Source organism: Mustelus asterias, chromosome 21, assembly GCF_964213995.1.
Source record: "Mustelus asterias chromosome 21, sMusAst1.hap1.1, whole genome shotgun sequence".
Taxonomy (NCBI): Eukaryota; Metazoa; Chordata; class Chondrichthyes; order Carcharhiniformes; family Triakidae; genus Mustelus; species Mustelus asterias.
Genome location: NC_135821.1, coordinates 18,997,880 through 19,011,166, shown reverse-complemented (window position 1 = coordinate 19,011,166; position 13,287 = coordinate 18,997,880). Strand labels below are relative to the sequence as shown.

The 13,287-nt window shown below is 50.8% G+C and overlaps 1 protein-coding gene across 3 annotated transcripts in view; it reads left to right on the top strand.

Moving 5' to 3' along the window:
* Positions 1-13,287, top strand: part of l3mbtl2 (L3MBTL histone methyl-lysine binding protein 2) — a 176,289-nt gene that overhangs the window by 104,674 nt on the left and 58,328 nt on the right. For all 3 annotated transcript variants that reach the window (XM_078237601.1, XM_078237603.1, XM_078237602.1), the window contains exons 16-17: positions 3,239-3,331; positions 10,431-10,537. In XM_078237601.1, the coding sequence (XP_078093727.1) occupies positions 3,239-3,331; positions 10,431-10,537 (200 nt within the window). The remainder of the gene's footprint in view (positions 1-3,238; positions 3,332-10,430; positions 10,538-13,287) is intronic.

Here is a 13,287-nt window from a genome sequence, read left to right as displayed (position 1 = left end):
TCTGGTCACCTCATGACAGAAAGGATGTCATTGCATTAGAGAGGGTACAGGGGGGGCATTTACAAGGATGTTGCCACCCAGGACTGGAAAGCTATGAGGAAAGACTGGAGAGGCTGGGGATTGTTCTCCTTGGAACAGAGGAGGCCGAGGGGAGATTTAAGTGAGATGTACAAAACTGTGAAGGGCTTTGATATAGTGGATATGGGAAAGGCCTATTTACCTTGGCAGAGAGGTCGGTGACTTAGGGGGCATAGATTTAAGATGATTGGTGGAAAGATTAGAGGGGGAGGGGGGTAGTGAGGAAAAATGTTTTCACCCAGAGGTTGTTAGGGGTCGGGAACCCACTGCCTGAAAGGGTCGTAGAGACAGAAACTCATTTAACAGGTGTCTGAAGTACGGTAACCAGCAGGGATATGGACCAAACACTGGGCAATGGGCTACGGCTGCCTGGCTTGTTGGCTTGCACAGACAGTGGGCCGAGTGGCTGCTTTCTGTGAGGTATAAATGTGAGGTAATGCATTTTGGAAGGTCTAATACAGATAGGAAATATACAATAAATGGCAGAACCCTTAAGAGTATTGATAGGCAGAGGGATCTGGGTGTACAGGTACACAGGTCACTGAAAGTGGCGATGCAGGTGGAGAAGGTAGTCAAGAAGGCATGCGGCATGCTTGCCTTCATCGGCCGGGGCATTGAGTTTAAAAATTGGCAAGTCATGTTGCAGCTTTATAGAATATTAGTAAGGCCGCACTTGGAATACAGTGTTCAATTCTGGTCGCCACACTACCAGAAGGATGTGGAGGCTTTGGAGAGGATACAGAAAAGATTTACCAGGATGTTGCCTGGTTATGGAGGACATTAGCTATGAGGAGAGGTTGGAGAAACTTGGTTTGTTCTCGCTGGAACGACGGAGGTTGAGGGGCGACCTGATAAGAAGTCTACAAGATTATGAGGGGCATGGACAGAGTGGATAGTCAGAAGCTTTTTCCCAGGGTGGAAGAGTCAATGACTAGGGGGCGTAGGTTTAAGGTGCGAGGGGCAAGGTTTAAAGGAGATGTACGAGGTAAGTCTTTTACACAGAGGGTGGTGGGTGCCTGGAACTCGTTGCCGGGGGAGGTAGTGGAAGCGGATACGGCAGTGACTTTTAAGGGGCGTCTTGACAAATACATGAATAGGATGGGAATAGAGGGATATGGTCCCCGGAAGGATAGGGGGTTTTAGTTAAGTCGGGGAGCATGGTTGGTGCAGGCTTGGAGGGCCGAAGGGCCTGTTCTTGTGCTGTAATTTTCTTTGTTCTTTGTCCTGTGCTGTAAATCTTCTGTGGTTATATTGATGGGAAACATCCACTGACTTCAAACAGGAACAGACTTTGAACTCGGCAGAGTCTCTCTCAGAAGGTTACTTGCGGCTCGAAGTAAATGCGCTGTATGAAGTTAAAGTTTATTAGTCACAAGTAAGACTTGCATTAACACTGCAATGAAGTTACTGTGAAATTCCCCTAGTCGCCACAGTCCGGTGCCTGTTCAGGTCAATGCACCCTAACCAGCATGTCTTATGGACTGTGGGAGGAAACTGGAGCACCCGGAGGAAACCCACGCAGACACGGGGAGAATGTGCAAACTCCGCACAGACAGTGACCCAAGCTGGGAATCGAACCCGGGTCCCTGGCGCTGTGAGGCAGCAGTGCTAACCACTGTGCCACCGTGTCGCCCCCAAGTGCAGTGACAAAAGGGCAGCTCCTTATAGACCAGGGTAGCCAGGAGATATTGAGTGTCTAAAGATGGTGACTGGATGTGAAGCGGGAGGTTTTGTTCTCTGATGTCACCGTTGGCTGTGTGGAAGATGGTGCATCAGAATTAGATGGCCGCCATGGCAGAGTAAGACTTGGAGGAAGGAAGCGAATTTACTGGAGCCAGATTCACAGATGACACAAAAATAGGTGGAAAGGCAAGTTGCGAGAGGGATACAAACAGTTTACAGAGAGATATTGATAGGTTCAGTAAGTGGGCAAAAAGTTGGCGGCTGGAGTAAAATGTGGAAAATGTAAAGCTGTTCATTTTGGAAGGGAGAACAAAAGAACAGAGGATTATTTAAATGGAGAAGAACTGCAGAAAGCTGCAACACAAAGGGACTTGGGGGAACTTGTGCACGAAACAGAGAAAGCTGGCACACAGGTACAGCAGGTAATCAGGAAGGGTAATGGAATGTTGGTCCTTATTTCAAGGGGGTTGGAGTATAAGAGTCGGGAAGTCTTGCTGCAGCTGTACAAGTACTGGTGAGACCACATCTGGAGCACTGGGAGCAGCTTTAGTTCCCTTATTTAAGGAAAGATATTATTCCATTGGAGGCCGTTCAGAGAAGGTTCACTGGGATGATCCCGGTATGGAGGGATTGTCTTACGAGGAAAGGTTAAACAGGTTGGGACTCGACCCATTGGAATTTAGAAGAATGAGAGGTGATCTCATTGAAACCTAGAGGATTCGAATGGGGCTTTGACAGGGTAAATGCTGAGGGGGTGTTTCCCCTGATGGGAGAGTCTGGGACCAGAGGGAACAGTCTGAGAATAAAGGGGCCCCAATTTAAGACTGAGATGAGGAGGAATTTCTTCTCTCAGAGGGTTGTGAATCTTTGGAACTGCTTGCCACAGAGGGTGGCACGGTAGCACAGTGGTTAGCACTGCTGCTTCACAGCTCCGGGGACCTGGGTTCGAATCCCGGCTCGGGTCACTGTCTGTGTGGAGTTTGCACATTCTCCTCGTGTCTGCGTGGGTTTCCTCCGGGTGCTCCGGTTTCCTCCCACAGTCCAAAGACGTGCGGGTTAGGTTGATTGGCCGTGCTAAAATTGCCCCTTAGTGTCCTGGGATGCGTATATTAGAGGGATTAGCGGGTAAAATGTGTAGGGATATGGGGGTAGGGCCTGGGTGGGATTGTGGTCGGTGCAGACTCGATGGGCCGAATGGCCTCTTTCTGTACTGTAGGGTTTCTATGATTTCTATGAACTGTGGGAGGGCAGAGTCCTTGTGGAGATTTAAGACTGAGATAGATCGATTTTTGATCAGTAAGGGGATCGAGGGTTACGGGGAAAGGGCAGGAAAGTGAGGAATGTCGGATCAGCCATGATCCTATTGAATGGAGGAGCAGGCTCGAGGGGCCGAACGGCCTCCTCCTGTTCCTATTATAGTCTTATGTTGCCAAATGGAGGAAAAACACATCATAGGTTTGTTCTCCTAACCCCACAGGAAGGAAACTACTGATGGCAAAACGTGCGACTAAAGGCAAACCTGGGGCATTACTCAACTTGAAGAAAAAGGAGGTCCCACCTGAAGATGAAAGTAAGAAAAATTTGATTGTATTGTTGATTTTGATTTGATTTATTATTGTCACATGTATCAGTATACAATGAAAAGTATTGTTTCTTGTGCGTTATACAGACAAAGCATACCGTTCATAGGGAAGGAAAGGAGAGAGTGCAAAATGTAGTGTGACAGTCATAGCTAGGGTGTAGAGAAAGATCAACTTAATGCGAGGTAGGTCCATTCAAAAGTCTGATGGCAGCAGGGAAGAAGCTGTTCTTGAGTCGGTTGGTACGTGACCTCAGACTTTCGTATCTTTTTCTCGACAGAAGAAGGTGGAAGAGAGAATGTCCGGGGTGCGTAGGGTCCTTGATTATGCTGGCTGCTTTGCCGAGGCAGCGGGAAGTGTAGACAGAGTCAATGGACAGGAGGCTGGTTTGTGTGATGGACTGGGCTTCATTCACGACTCTGTAGTTTTTTGGGGTCTTGGACAGAGCAGGGGCCATACCAAGCTGTGATACAACCAGAAAGAATGCTTTCTCTGGTGCATCTGTAGGAGTTGGTGAGAGTGGACATGCCAAATTTCCTTAGTCTTCTGAGAAAGTAGAGGCGTTGGTGGGCTTTCTTAACTATAGTGTCGGCATGGGGGGACCAGGACAGGTTGTTGGTGATCTGAACACCTAGAAACTTGAAGCTGTCAACCATTTCCACTTTGTCCCCATTGATGTAGACAGGGGCATGTTCTCCACTACGCTTCCTGAAGTCAATGACAATCTCCTTTGTTTTGTTGACATTGAGGGAGAGATTATTATTGCTGCACCAGTTCACCAGATTCTCTATCTCTTTCCTGTACTCTGTCTCATCATTGCACATAAGCAGTTAGTCAGTTCCTGAAAGAGAAAAGATGAAGGTGGTTGCTTGACCCTGTTGTTGTGCTGTGGCTACAATGTGAGGGCTGTACATCAGGGGAAAATTGCAGTGAGGGGTGAACATTTTCGATCAGGTTTTTGCTCCAGAGTGATTGTTTCAACAAGCACGCCGTCAAATTCCAATTTTTTTAATGATTTCAAAGGAAACTAAACAAACAACGGGGTATGTTGTTGAAGCTTTTCATCTTGCACTCATCAGGACAAACACAAGAATACCAAATTTCAAACAATCTCAGTAATTTGTACATGAGTGCTGATTGGTCGGCAAGTTGACTTTGATTGGCGAGGTGTTGCCATGGAGAAAGCAACAGGGAACCATAGGCTCCCCAAGCTCCCGGGTAATTCACAAAGGTGCAAGGCTTGGACATTTTCCTTTTGTTTGCAGGGAATGGGTCTCTGTGTATGAATGTGTGTCGTTGAATGATATTGGAATAGTGTAGGTTAGATGGGCTTTAGATTGGTTTCACAGGTCGGCACAACATCGAGGGCCGAAGGGCCTGTACTGCGCTGTAATGTTCTTTGTTCTCGCAAGCATAAATGAGCCAAGTTATGAGTTCAACTGATTATCGTAAAGTTTATTTATTAGTCACAAGTAAGGCTTACATTAACACTGCAATGAAGTTACTGTGAAATTCCCCTAGTCGCCAAACTCCGGCGCCTGTTTGAGTCAGTGCACCCTAACCAGCACATCTTTCAGAATGTGGGAGGAAACCCACGCAGACACGAGGAGAATGTGCAAACTCCACACAGATAGTGACCCAAGCCAGGAATCGAACCCAGGTCCCTGGTGCTGTGAAGCAGCAGTGCTAACCCACTGTGCTACCGTGCCGCTAACTGGTTGTTAGCATAGCTATTAGCACACACAGGATTATTCAGAAAGTGCTGCCCAATTGCAGAATCACATCTAACAGACGTTTTATTTGGGGTTTTGCAAGCACCAGCTTGCGGCCTGAACTCTGCCCGTTAGAAGCAAAGCTTTGGCCAATCAGAGTTGGTAGGAAGAATAGAGGCGGAGACTATTTTCTAAACGGGGAGAGAATTTAGAAATTGGAGGCGCAAAGGGACTTGTCCTAGTTCAGGATTCTCTGAAGGTTAATTTGCAGGTTGAGTTGGTGGTTAAGAAGACAAATACAATGTCAGCATTCATTTTTGAGAGGACTAGAATGTACTGCTGAGGCTTTATAAGGTTCTGGTCAGACTATATTTGGAATATTGTGAACAACTTTGGGCCCCGTATCTAAGGAAGGTGTGCTGGCCTTGGAGATGGTCCAGAGGAGGTTCACGAGAATGATCCCGGAGATGGAAAGCTTGACATACGAGGAGTGTTTGAGGACGCTGGGTCTGCACTCGATGGAGTTTAGAAGGATGAGGGGGGGATCTCATTGAAACTTACAGAATACTGAAAGGCCTGGATAGAGTGGATGTGGGGGAAGATGTTTCCATTAGCAGGAGAGACTAGGATCCGAGGGCACAGCCTCAGAGTAAAGGGATGACCCTTTAGAACCGAGATGAGGAGGAATTTCTTCAGCCAGAGGGTGGTGAATCTGTGGAACTCATTGCGGCAGAAAGCTGTGGAGGCCGGGTCATTGAGTGTATTTAAGACAGAGATAGATAGGTTCTTGATTGGTATGGGGATCAAAGGTTACTGGGAAAAGGCGGGAGAATGGGGATGAGAAACATCAGCCATGGTTGAATAGTAGATGGGCCTAATTCTGCTCCTATATCTTATGGCAACCAATTAGCACCCTTTTCTCCTACAGTGTAAGTTGTTGTGATTGTTTGAAACTTGGCATTCTTGTGCTTGTCCTGATGAGTACAAGATGAAAAGTTTCGACAGCACGTCTCTCTTTTCAGAAACGTTCAAGATGCCTCATGGATATTTTGTCATGAATCTTAGCAAACAGCCAATCACCTAAGCGATTAAACCTCTTTTTCTAAGCGCTGTGTTTCACAAAGTAAATGCAGAATTTCATATGGAGGAGTCGCCAGGGGAATCAACCGAGGGGTTAAAATTGGGTCCCGGTGTGAATGAATACAATTACAAAAACAAAACAGAATTGTTAAAGCAATGTATTACAGGGCAGGGAGTTTTCTGGGGAGACGATGGCCTAGTGGTATTATCGCCAAACTGTTATTAATCCAGAAACTCAGCTAATGTTCTGGGGACCCAGGTTCGAATCATAAGACCCATAAGACATAGGAGCAGAATCAGGCCACTCGGCCCATCGAGTCTGCTCCGCCATTCAATCATGGCTGATATTTTTCTCATCCCCATTCTCCTGCCTTTTCCCCATAACCCCTGACCCCCTTATTAATCAAGAACCTATCTATCTCTGTCTTAAAGACACTCAATGACCCGGCCTCCACACCCTTCTGCGGTAAAGAGTTCCACTGATTCACCACTCTCTGGCTGAAGAAATTCCTCCTCATCTCTGTTTTAAAGGATTGTCCCTTTAGCCTGAGGTTGAGCCCTCTGGTTCTAGTTTTTCCTACGAGTGGAAACTTCCTCTCCACATCCACTCTATCCAGGCCTCGCAGTATCCTGTAAGTTTCAATAAGATCCCCCCTCATCCTTCTAAACTCCAACGAGTACAGACCCAGAGTCCTCAACCGTTCCTCATACGACAAACTCTTCATTCCAGGGATCATTCTTGTGAACCTCCTCTGGACCCTTTCCAGGGTCAGTACATCCTTCCTTAGATACGGGGCCCAAAACTGCTCACAATACTCCAAATGGGGTCTGACCAGAGCCTTATACAGCCTCAGAAGTACATCCCTGCTCTTGTATTCTAGCCCTCTCGACATGAATTCTAACATTGCATTTGCCTTCCTAACTGCCGACTGAACCTGCACGTTAACCTTAAGAGAATCTTGAACAATGACTCCCAAATCCCTTTGTGTTTCTGATTTCCTAAGCATTTCCCCATTTAGAAAATAGTCTGTGCCTCCATTCCTCCTTCCAAAGTGCATAACCTCACACTTTTCCACATTGTATTCCATCTGCCACTTCTTTGCCCACTCTCCGAACTTGCCCAGGTCCTTCTGCAGCCCCCCTGCTTCCTCAATACTACCTGTCCCTCTACATATCTTTGCATCATCTGCAAACTTGGCAACAGTGCCTTCAGTTCCTTCCTCCAAATCGTTAATGTACATTGTGAAAAGTTGTGGTCCCAGCACTGACCCCTGAGGCACACCACTAGTCACCGGCTGCCATCCTGAGAAAGACCCCTTTATCCCCACTCTCTGCCTTCTGCCAGTCAGCCAATCCTCTATCCATGCCAGGATCTTACCCTTAACACCATGGGCTCTTAACTTATTTAACAGTCTCCTATGCGTCACCTTGTCAAAGGCCTTCTGGAAATCTAGAATCACATCCACTGGTTCTCCTTTACCTAACTTCCTTGTTACCTCCTCAAAGAACTCTAACAGATTTATCAGACATGACCTCCCCTTGATGAAGCCGTGCTGACTCAGTCCTACTTTATCATGCACCTCCAAGTGCTCCTCGACCTCATCTATAATAATGGACTCTAAAATCTTGCCAATGACTGAAGTCAGGCGAACCAGCCTATAATTTCCCGTCTGCTCCCTCCCTCCCTTCTTAAACAGCGGTGTTACATTCGCTACTTTCCAGTCCTCTGGTACCCTCCCTGCCTCCAGTGATTCCTGAAAGATCACCACCAATGCCTCCACAATTTCCTCAGCTATCTCTTTAAGAACGCTGGGGTGTAGTCCATCCGATCCAGGTGATTTATCCACCTTCAGACCTTTCAGTTTCCCCAGAACCTTCTCCTTAGTGATGGCCACTACACTCACCTGTGCCCCCAGACTCTCCTGGAGCTCCCAAAGCATTGGTGAAACCAAACCTGGGGTAATGTGGACAGTTTTGGTCTCCGCACTTAAGGAGGGGTATACCGGCATCGGAAGCAGTTCAGAGAAGGTTCACCAGGCTGATTCCTCGGGTGAAGGGGTTTATCTCGTGAGGAAAGGGGGAGCAGTTTGGGTTCACACTCATCGGAGTTTAGGAGAACGTGAGGTGACCTTATTGAAATACTTGTGAGGGGGCTTGACAGGGTGGGATGCTGAGAGGATGTCCCCACCCCCCCCACCTCGTGGGGGAATCTAGAACGGGGGGGGGGGGGGTGCACAGTTTAAAAATAATGGGTCTCCCATGGATGAGGAGGAATCTCTTCTCTGAGAGTTGTTAGACTTTGGAATTATTTGCCCCAGAGAGCAGTGAGGGCTGGGCCAGTAAATATATTCAAGGCCCAGTCCGGCGGTAGAGTGTCATTGGGGGGCGGGTGGGTGGGTTTTACTGCCCCGGCTGCCATGGGAACCGGAGTGTGCGGAGGGGGGAGAGTGGGGAGGGGGTGCTATTTTATGGTTTTGGGACGAGCAAGGCAGTACAATCCCGCCCCGCAAGTCCCTCAGCCCCTAATGGTGCACTGCTGCCTCCTATAGGAGAGTTCCCTGTCTTTTAATTTGATGTTTTTAAGTTTCCTTTGTACTTTGATTTCTGTTCGGGCTGTTCCCCCTCCTTTTTGGGGAGCTGCCCCTTTTACTTTGTCCTGATTTAATCTGAGTTTGTTTACTTGGTTTGGTTTGACCTAAAAAGAGGGCAACATTATTGAGAGGTTTGTCCGCAGCGTAGGGCACTGCACGTGGGGCAGGCACGGTGGCACAGCGGTTAGCGCTGCTGCCTCACAGCGCCAGGGACCCGGGCGGCACGGTGGCACAGCGGTTAGCGCTGCTGCCTCACAGCGCCAGGGACCCGGGTGGCACGGTGGCACAGCGGTTAGCGCTGCTGCCTCACAGCGCCAGGGACCCGGGCGGCACAGCGGTTAGCGCTGCTGCCTCACAGCGCCAGGGACCCGGGCGGCACGGTGGCACAGCGGTTAGTGCTGCTGCCTCACAGCGCCAGGGACCCGGGTGGCACGGTGGCACAGCGGTTAGTGCTGCTGCCTCACAGCGCCAGGGACCCGGGTGGCACGGTGGCACAGCGGTTAGTGCTGCTGCCTCACAGCGCCAGGGACCCGGGCGGCACGGTGGCACAGGGGTTAGCGCTGCTGCCTCACAGCGCCAGGGACCCAGGTTCGATTCCCGGTTTGGATCACTGTCTATGTGGAGTCTGCATGTTCTCCCCGTGTCTGTGTGGGTTTCCTCCGGGTGCTCCGGTTTCCTCCCACAGTCCGAAAGACGTGCTGGTTAGGGTGCATTGGCCGTGCTAAATTCTCCCTCCGTGTACCCAAACAGGTGCCGGAGTGTGGCGACTAGGGGATTTTCACAGTAAAGTTTATTTATTTAATAGTCACAAATAAGGATTGCATTAACACTGCAATGAAGTTACTGTGAAATCCCCCTAGTCGCCACACTCCTGTTTGGGTACACGGAGGGGGAATTTAGCACGGCCAATCCACCCTAACCAGCACGTCTTTCGGACTGTGGGAGGAAACCGGAGCACCCAGAGGAAACCCACGCAGACACGGGGAGAACGTGCAAACTCTACACAGACAGTGACCCGAGCTGGGAATCGAACCCGGGTCCCTGGTGCCGTGAGGCAGCAGTGCTAACCACTGTGCCGCCCGGGTCCCTGGCGCTGTGAGGCAGCAGTGCTAACCACTGTGCCGCCCGGGTCCCTGGCGCTGTGAGGCAGCAGTGCTAACCACTGTGCCGCCCGGGTCCCTGGCGCTGTGAGGCAGCAGTGCTAACCACTGTGCCGCCCGGGTCCCTGGTGCCGTGAGGCAGCAATGCTAACCACTGTGCCGCCCGGGTCCCTGGCGCTGTGAGGCAGCAGTGCTAACCACTGTGCCGCCCGGGTCCCTGGTGCTGTGAGGCAGCAGTGCTAACCGCTGTGCCGCCCGGGTCCCTGGCACTGTGAGGCAGCGGTGCTAACCGCTGTGCCGCCCGGGTCCCTGGCGCTGTGAGGCAGCGGTGCTAACCACTGTGCCGCCCGGGTCCCTGGCGCTGTGAGGCAGCGGTGCTAACCGCTGTGCCGCCCGGGTCCCTGGTGCTGTGAGGCAGCAGTGCTAACCACTGTGCCGCCCGGGTCCCTGGCGCTGTGAGGCAGCGGTGCTAACCGCTGTGCCGCCCTGCCGCCCAGTTTTATTGCAGTGTTAGCGGAAGCCTACTTGTGACACTAATAAATAAACTGCGACGACTCTGTTTAGCTTCTTTCTAATAAAGCTGGTTTCCCCCCACCCTCCCCGCAGTCATCGCAGTGCGAGTGAAGGAGGAGATGGTGGACTTATCGACTTCGCTGGACCCCAGAAACCTGCTGGTGGCTGTGGAAAACATCAAGGAGGAGCCGGTAGACTGAGTGAGTTCCCCGCCGCCCAGCCCCCTCGAGGCCGCAGTATCGTCCGAGGTGAACGGGGCGACTCCTGGATCCTGTGAGTCGTCCTCTGTGTGGACTGGTGTCGGAGATGGGGTTGTGTGGGGTGGCAGGGAGGGGGAAGAACCAGGAGCCCCCCCCCAGACCTCGAGCTAGGCTTGAGTGGATCAGACTGGTTCAAACCGGCCAGCACTGGATCCTGCTGACCGAATACACTGGGGCTCTTTTGTTACCAATTCCAGCCTGTCGAAAAACTATATGATTTATTAATAACGAGAGTTGGGCAGCAATAGGCTGCAGAACTGTAGCTCAGGAAGGCCTGCGCCGTGTGGTCTGAACACTACAGATCGCGCAGGAGTGTCAGATTTCTGTGGAACACTTGCTATAATATTCAGCCCTTACAGCTGGTGTTCCAGTCTTGTATAAAAGTCAAACCACTTTCTTCCAATGCTCTCCGTCACACCCCAACGGCCTTCCTTTGTATCGGGGGACGGGACATGGGTCGAGAGCACCAACCCTTCCGCCTTGTCGGAGTGAGAGGCTTCGCTGAGGACGACCGTCTTTCGGAGGGGTGGGGGTCTTGAAGAACGTTGCGCGGGGAGCCGCTGCCTCCGCGAGGAGAGGTCAAACCTTTGTGACTCTGCGCCAGGCTGGGAGTTCCCTTCGTCCATTCTCCTCCCTCATTTTCACGCCCTCTCCCCAACCTCCTTTCAGCCAGGGGGGGGGGGGAGGGGGGGAGGGGGGGGGGGTACCCCTTGCCCCTTGCCCCTTCAGGGGTTTGCCCATTTGACTGTTATTCCTGTGTGTGAGCCCTTTCAGAGACACTGCCAACCAGCTCTTCAACCCTGGGGGCATCACCGCCTTCCTGGAATGGGGCGGGGGGGGGCAGGGGTCGGGGTGGCGTTGGCTGTTTTTTGGGGGCACATTTTCCGGGCGCTGACTCACTAGGCAGCCATCCCTGGCTAGGTTTCCCCACCTCTCGCCCCGGCACTGGAGCCCCAATGTTACTTCCCTCACGTCCGGAGGTTGTACCTGGGGACTTGCCTGGCTGGAGTCCCTCACCCTCTCACTGCGTAACCTTGGTGGTGGGGGGGGGGGGGCGGTGCTCGGCCCCCTCTTTGCGAAACGGTGCAGATGCAGGAAATCTGAAATAAAAACGGAAAATGCTGGAAAATCTCAGCAGATCTGTGGAGAGAGAGAAACACCGTTAATGTTTTGAGTTCTTATTGACAATTTCCTCTCAGTCTTTGGAGGAAGAATCCAAGCGGATTCGAAACACTCACGCTGTTTCTCCACAGAGCTGCGGAGATTTTCCAGCATTTTCCATTTTAATTTCACAGAAAGCATTTTATGAATTAATCTTTTTTTTAAAAAACAGACAAAACTCAAGGGTGTGAGTGAGGTTTAAAGTTTATTTATCAGTGTCCCAAGTAAGCTTGCATTAACACTGCAATGAAGTTACTGTGAAAATCCCCTAGTCGCCACACTCCAGCGCCTGTTCGGGTTACACTGAGGGAGAATTTAGCACGGCCAATGCGCCCTAACCAGCACGTCTTTCAGACTGTGGGAGGAAACCCACGCAGACACGGGGAGAATGTGCAGACTCCGCACAGACAGTGACCCGAGGCTGGAATTGAACCCAGGTCCCTGGCGCTGTGAGGCAGCAGTGCTAACCACACTGTGCAGCCCTGTGTGGACCAGTTTCAAAAGATGAAATGGATTTAGCTGAAGGTTGGAGTTGAGGAGATGGGGTGAACACAATGACTTGACTTCCCATTTGCATTGCTGTGAGCCTTAGAGATGGAATTGCGAACAACTCATTAGTTTGCTGTGTGTGAATCCGATACCTCACCCAGGTGAGAAAGTATGATCCAACCTGCCGGCAGATTGGGACGGCTTGTCAGGGTTTTATTTTTGACAGGTAGGGAGTGAGCAGAATAGAGAGACACAGCGATGGGGAACAATTGCTGTGCTCTTCAGAACATCAGTGCCACTTTGTTCCCTCCCCGGCATTCACGGAGCCTTGCAGCACTGGAGGAGGCCATTCAGCATGGCCTGTGATAGCTCATTTGACAGAGCTGTCCAGTTCAGTCCCACACCCCAGCTCTCTCCCCGAAACCCTGCCAATCCATTATCCCCATGTCTGAGCAGCACAGTGGTTAGCACGGCTGCTTCACAGCGCCAGGGACCCGGGTTCGATTCCCGGCTTGGGTCACTGTGTGGAGTCTGCACGTTCTCCCCGTGTCTGCGTGGGTTTCCTCCGGTTTCCTCCCACAGTCCGGAAGACGTGCCGGTTAGGCGGATTTTCCATGATTTAGCTGTTCCATCCCAGGCAGCATCCTGGTAAATCTCCTCTGCACCCCCTAACCCCAGGGGGCAGCTGCTCTGGCACATTGTTAATACTTACAATTCTTTGCTAATCTGTCAGGGGTTAATCACTGCAATGAATATTAATCGTGACAATAAAACAGTGGGAAATAATGTGGTGAAGATTCACTGCTGGATCCCTCTCTGACTTAGTGTCAGGGAGACTAGCTAGGGCAAAGAAGTGGGGTAGGGAATAGGGTGGGATTGTGGTCGGTGTAGACTCAATGGGCCGAATGGCCTCCTTCTGCACTGTAAGGATTCTATGATGGAATCTGATTCCTTCCTGGCGATGAATTCCAGACGGTCCTAACCATCCGTGAGATTGTTTCCCTATGTTTGCCTTGCGTTCTTTTGCCAATTATTTTAAA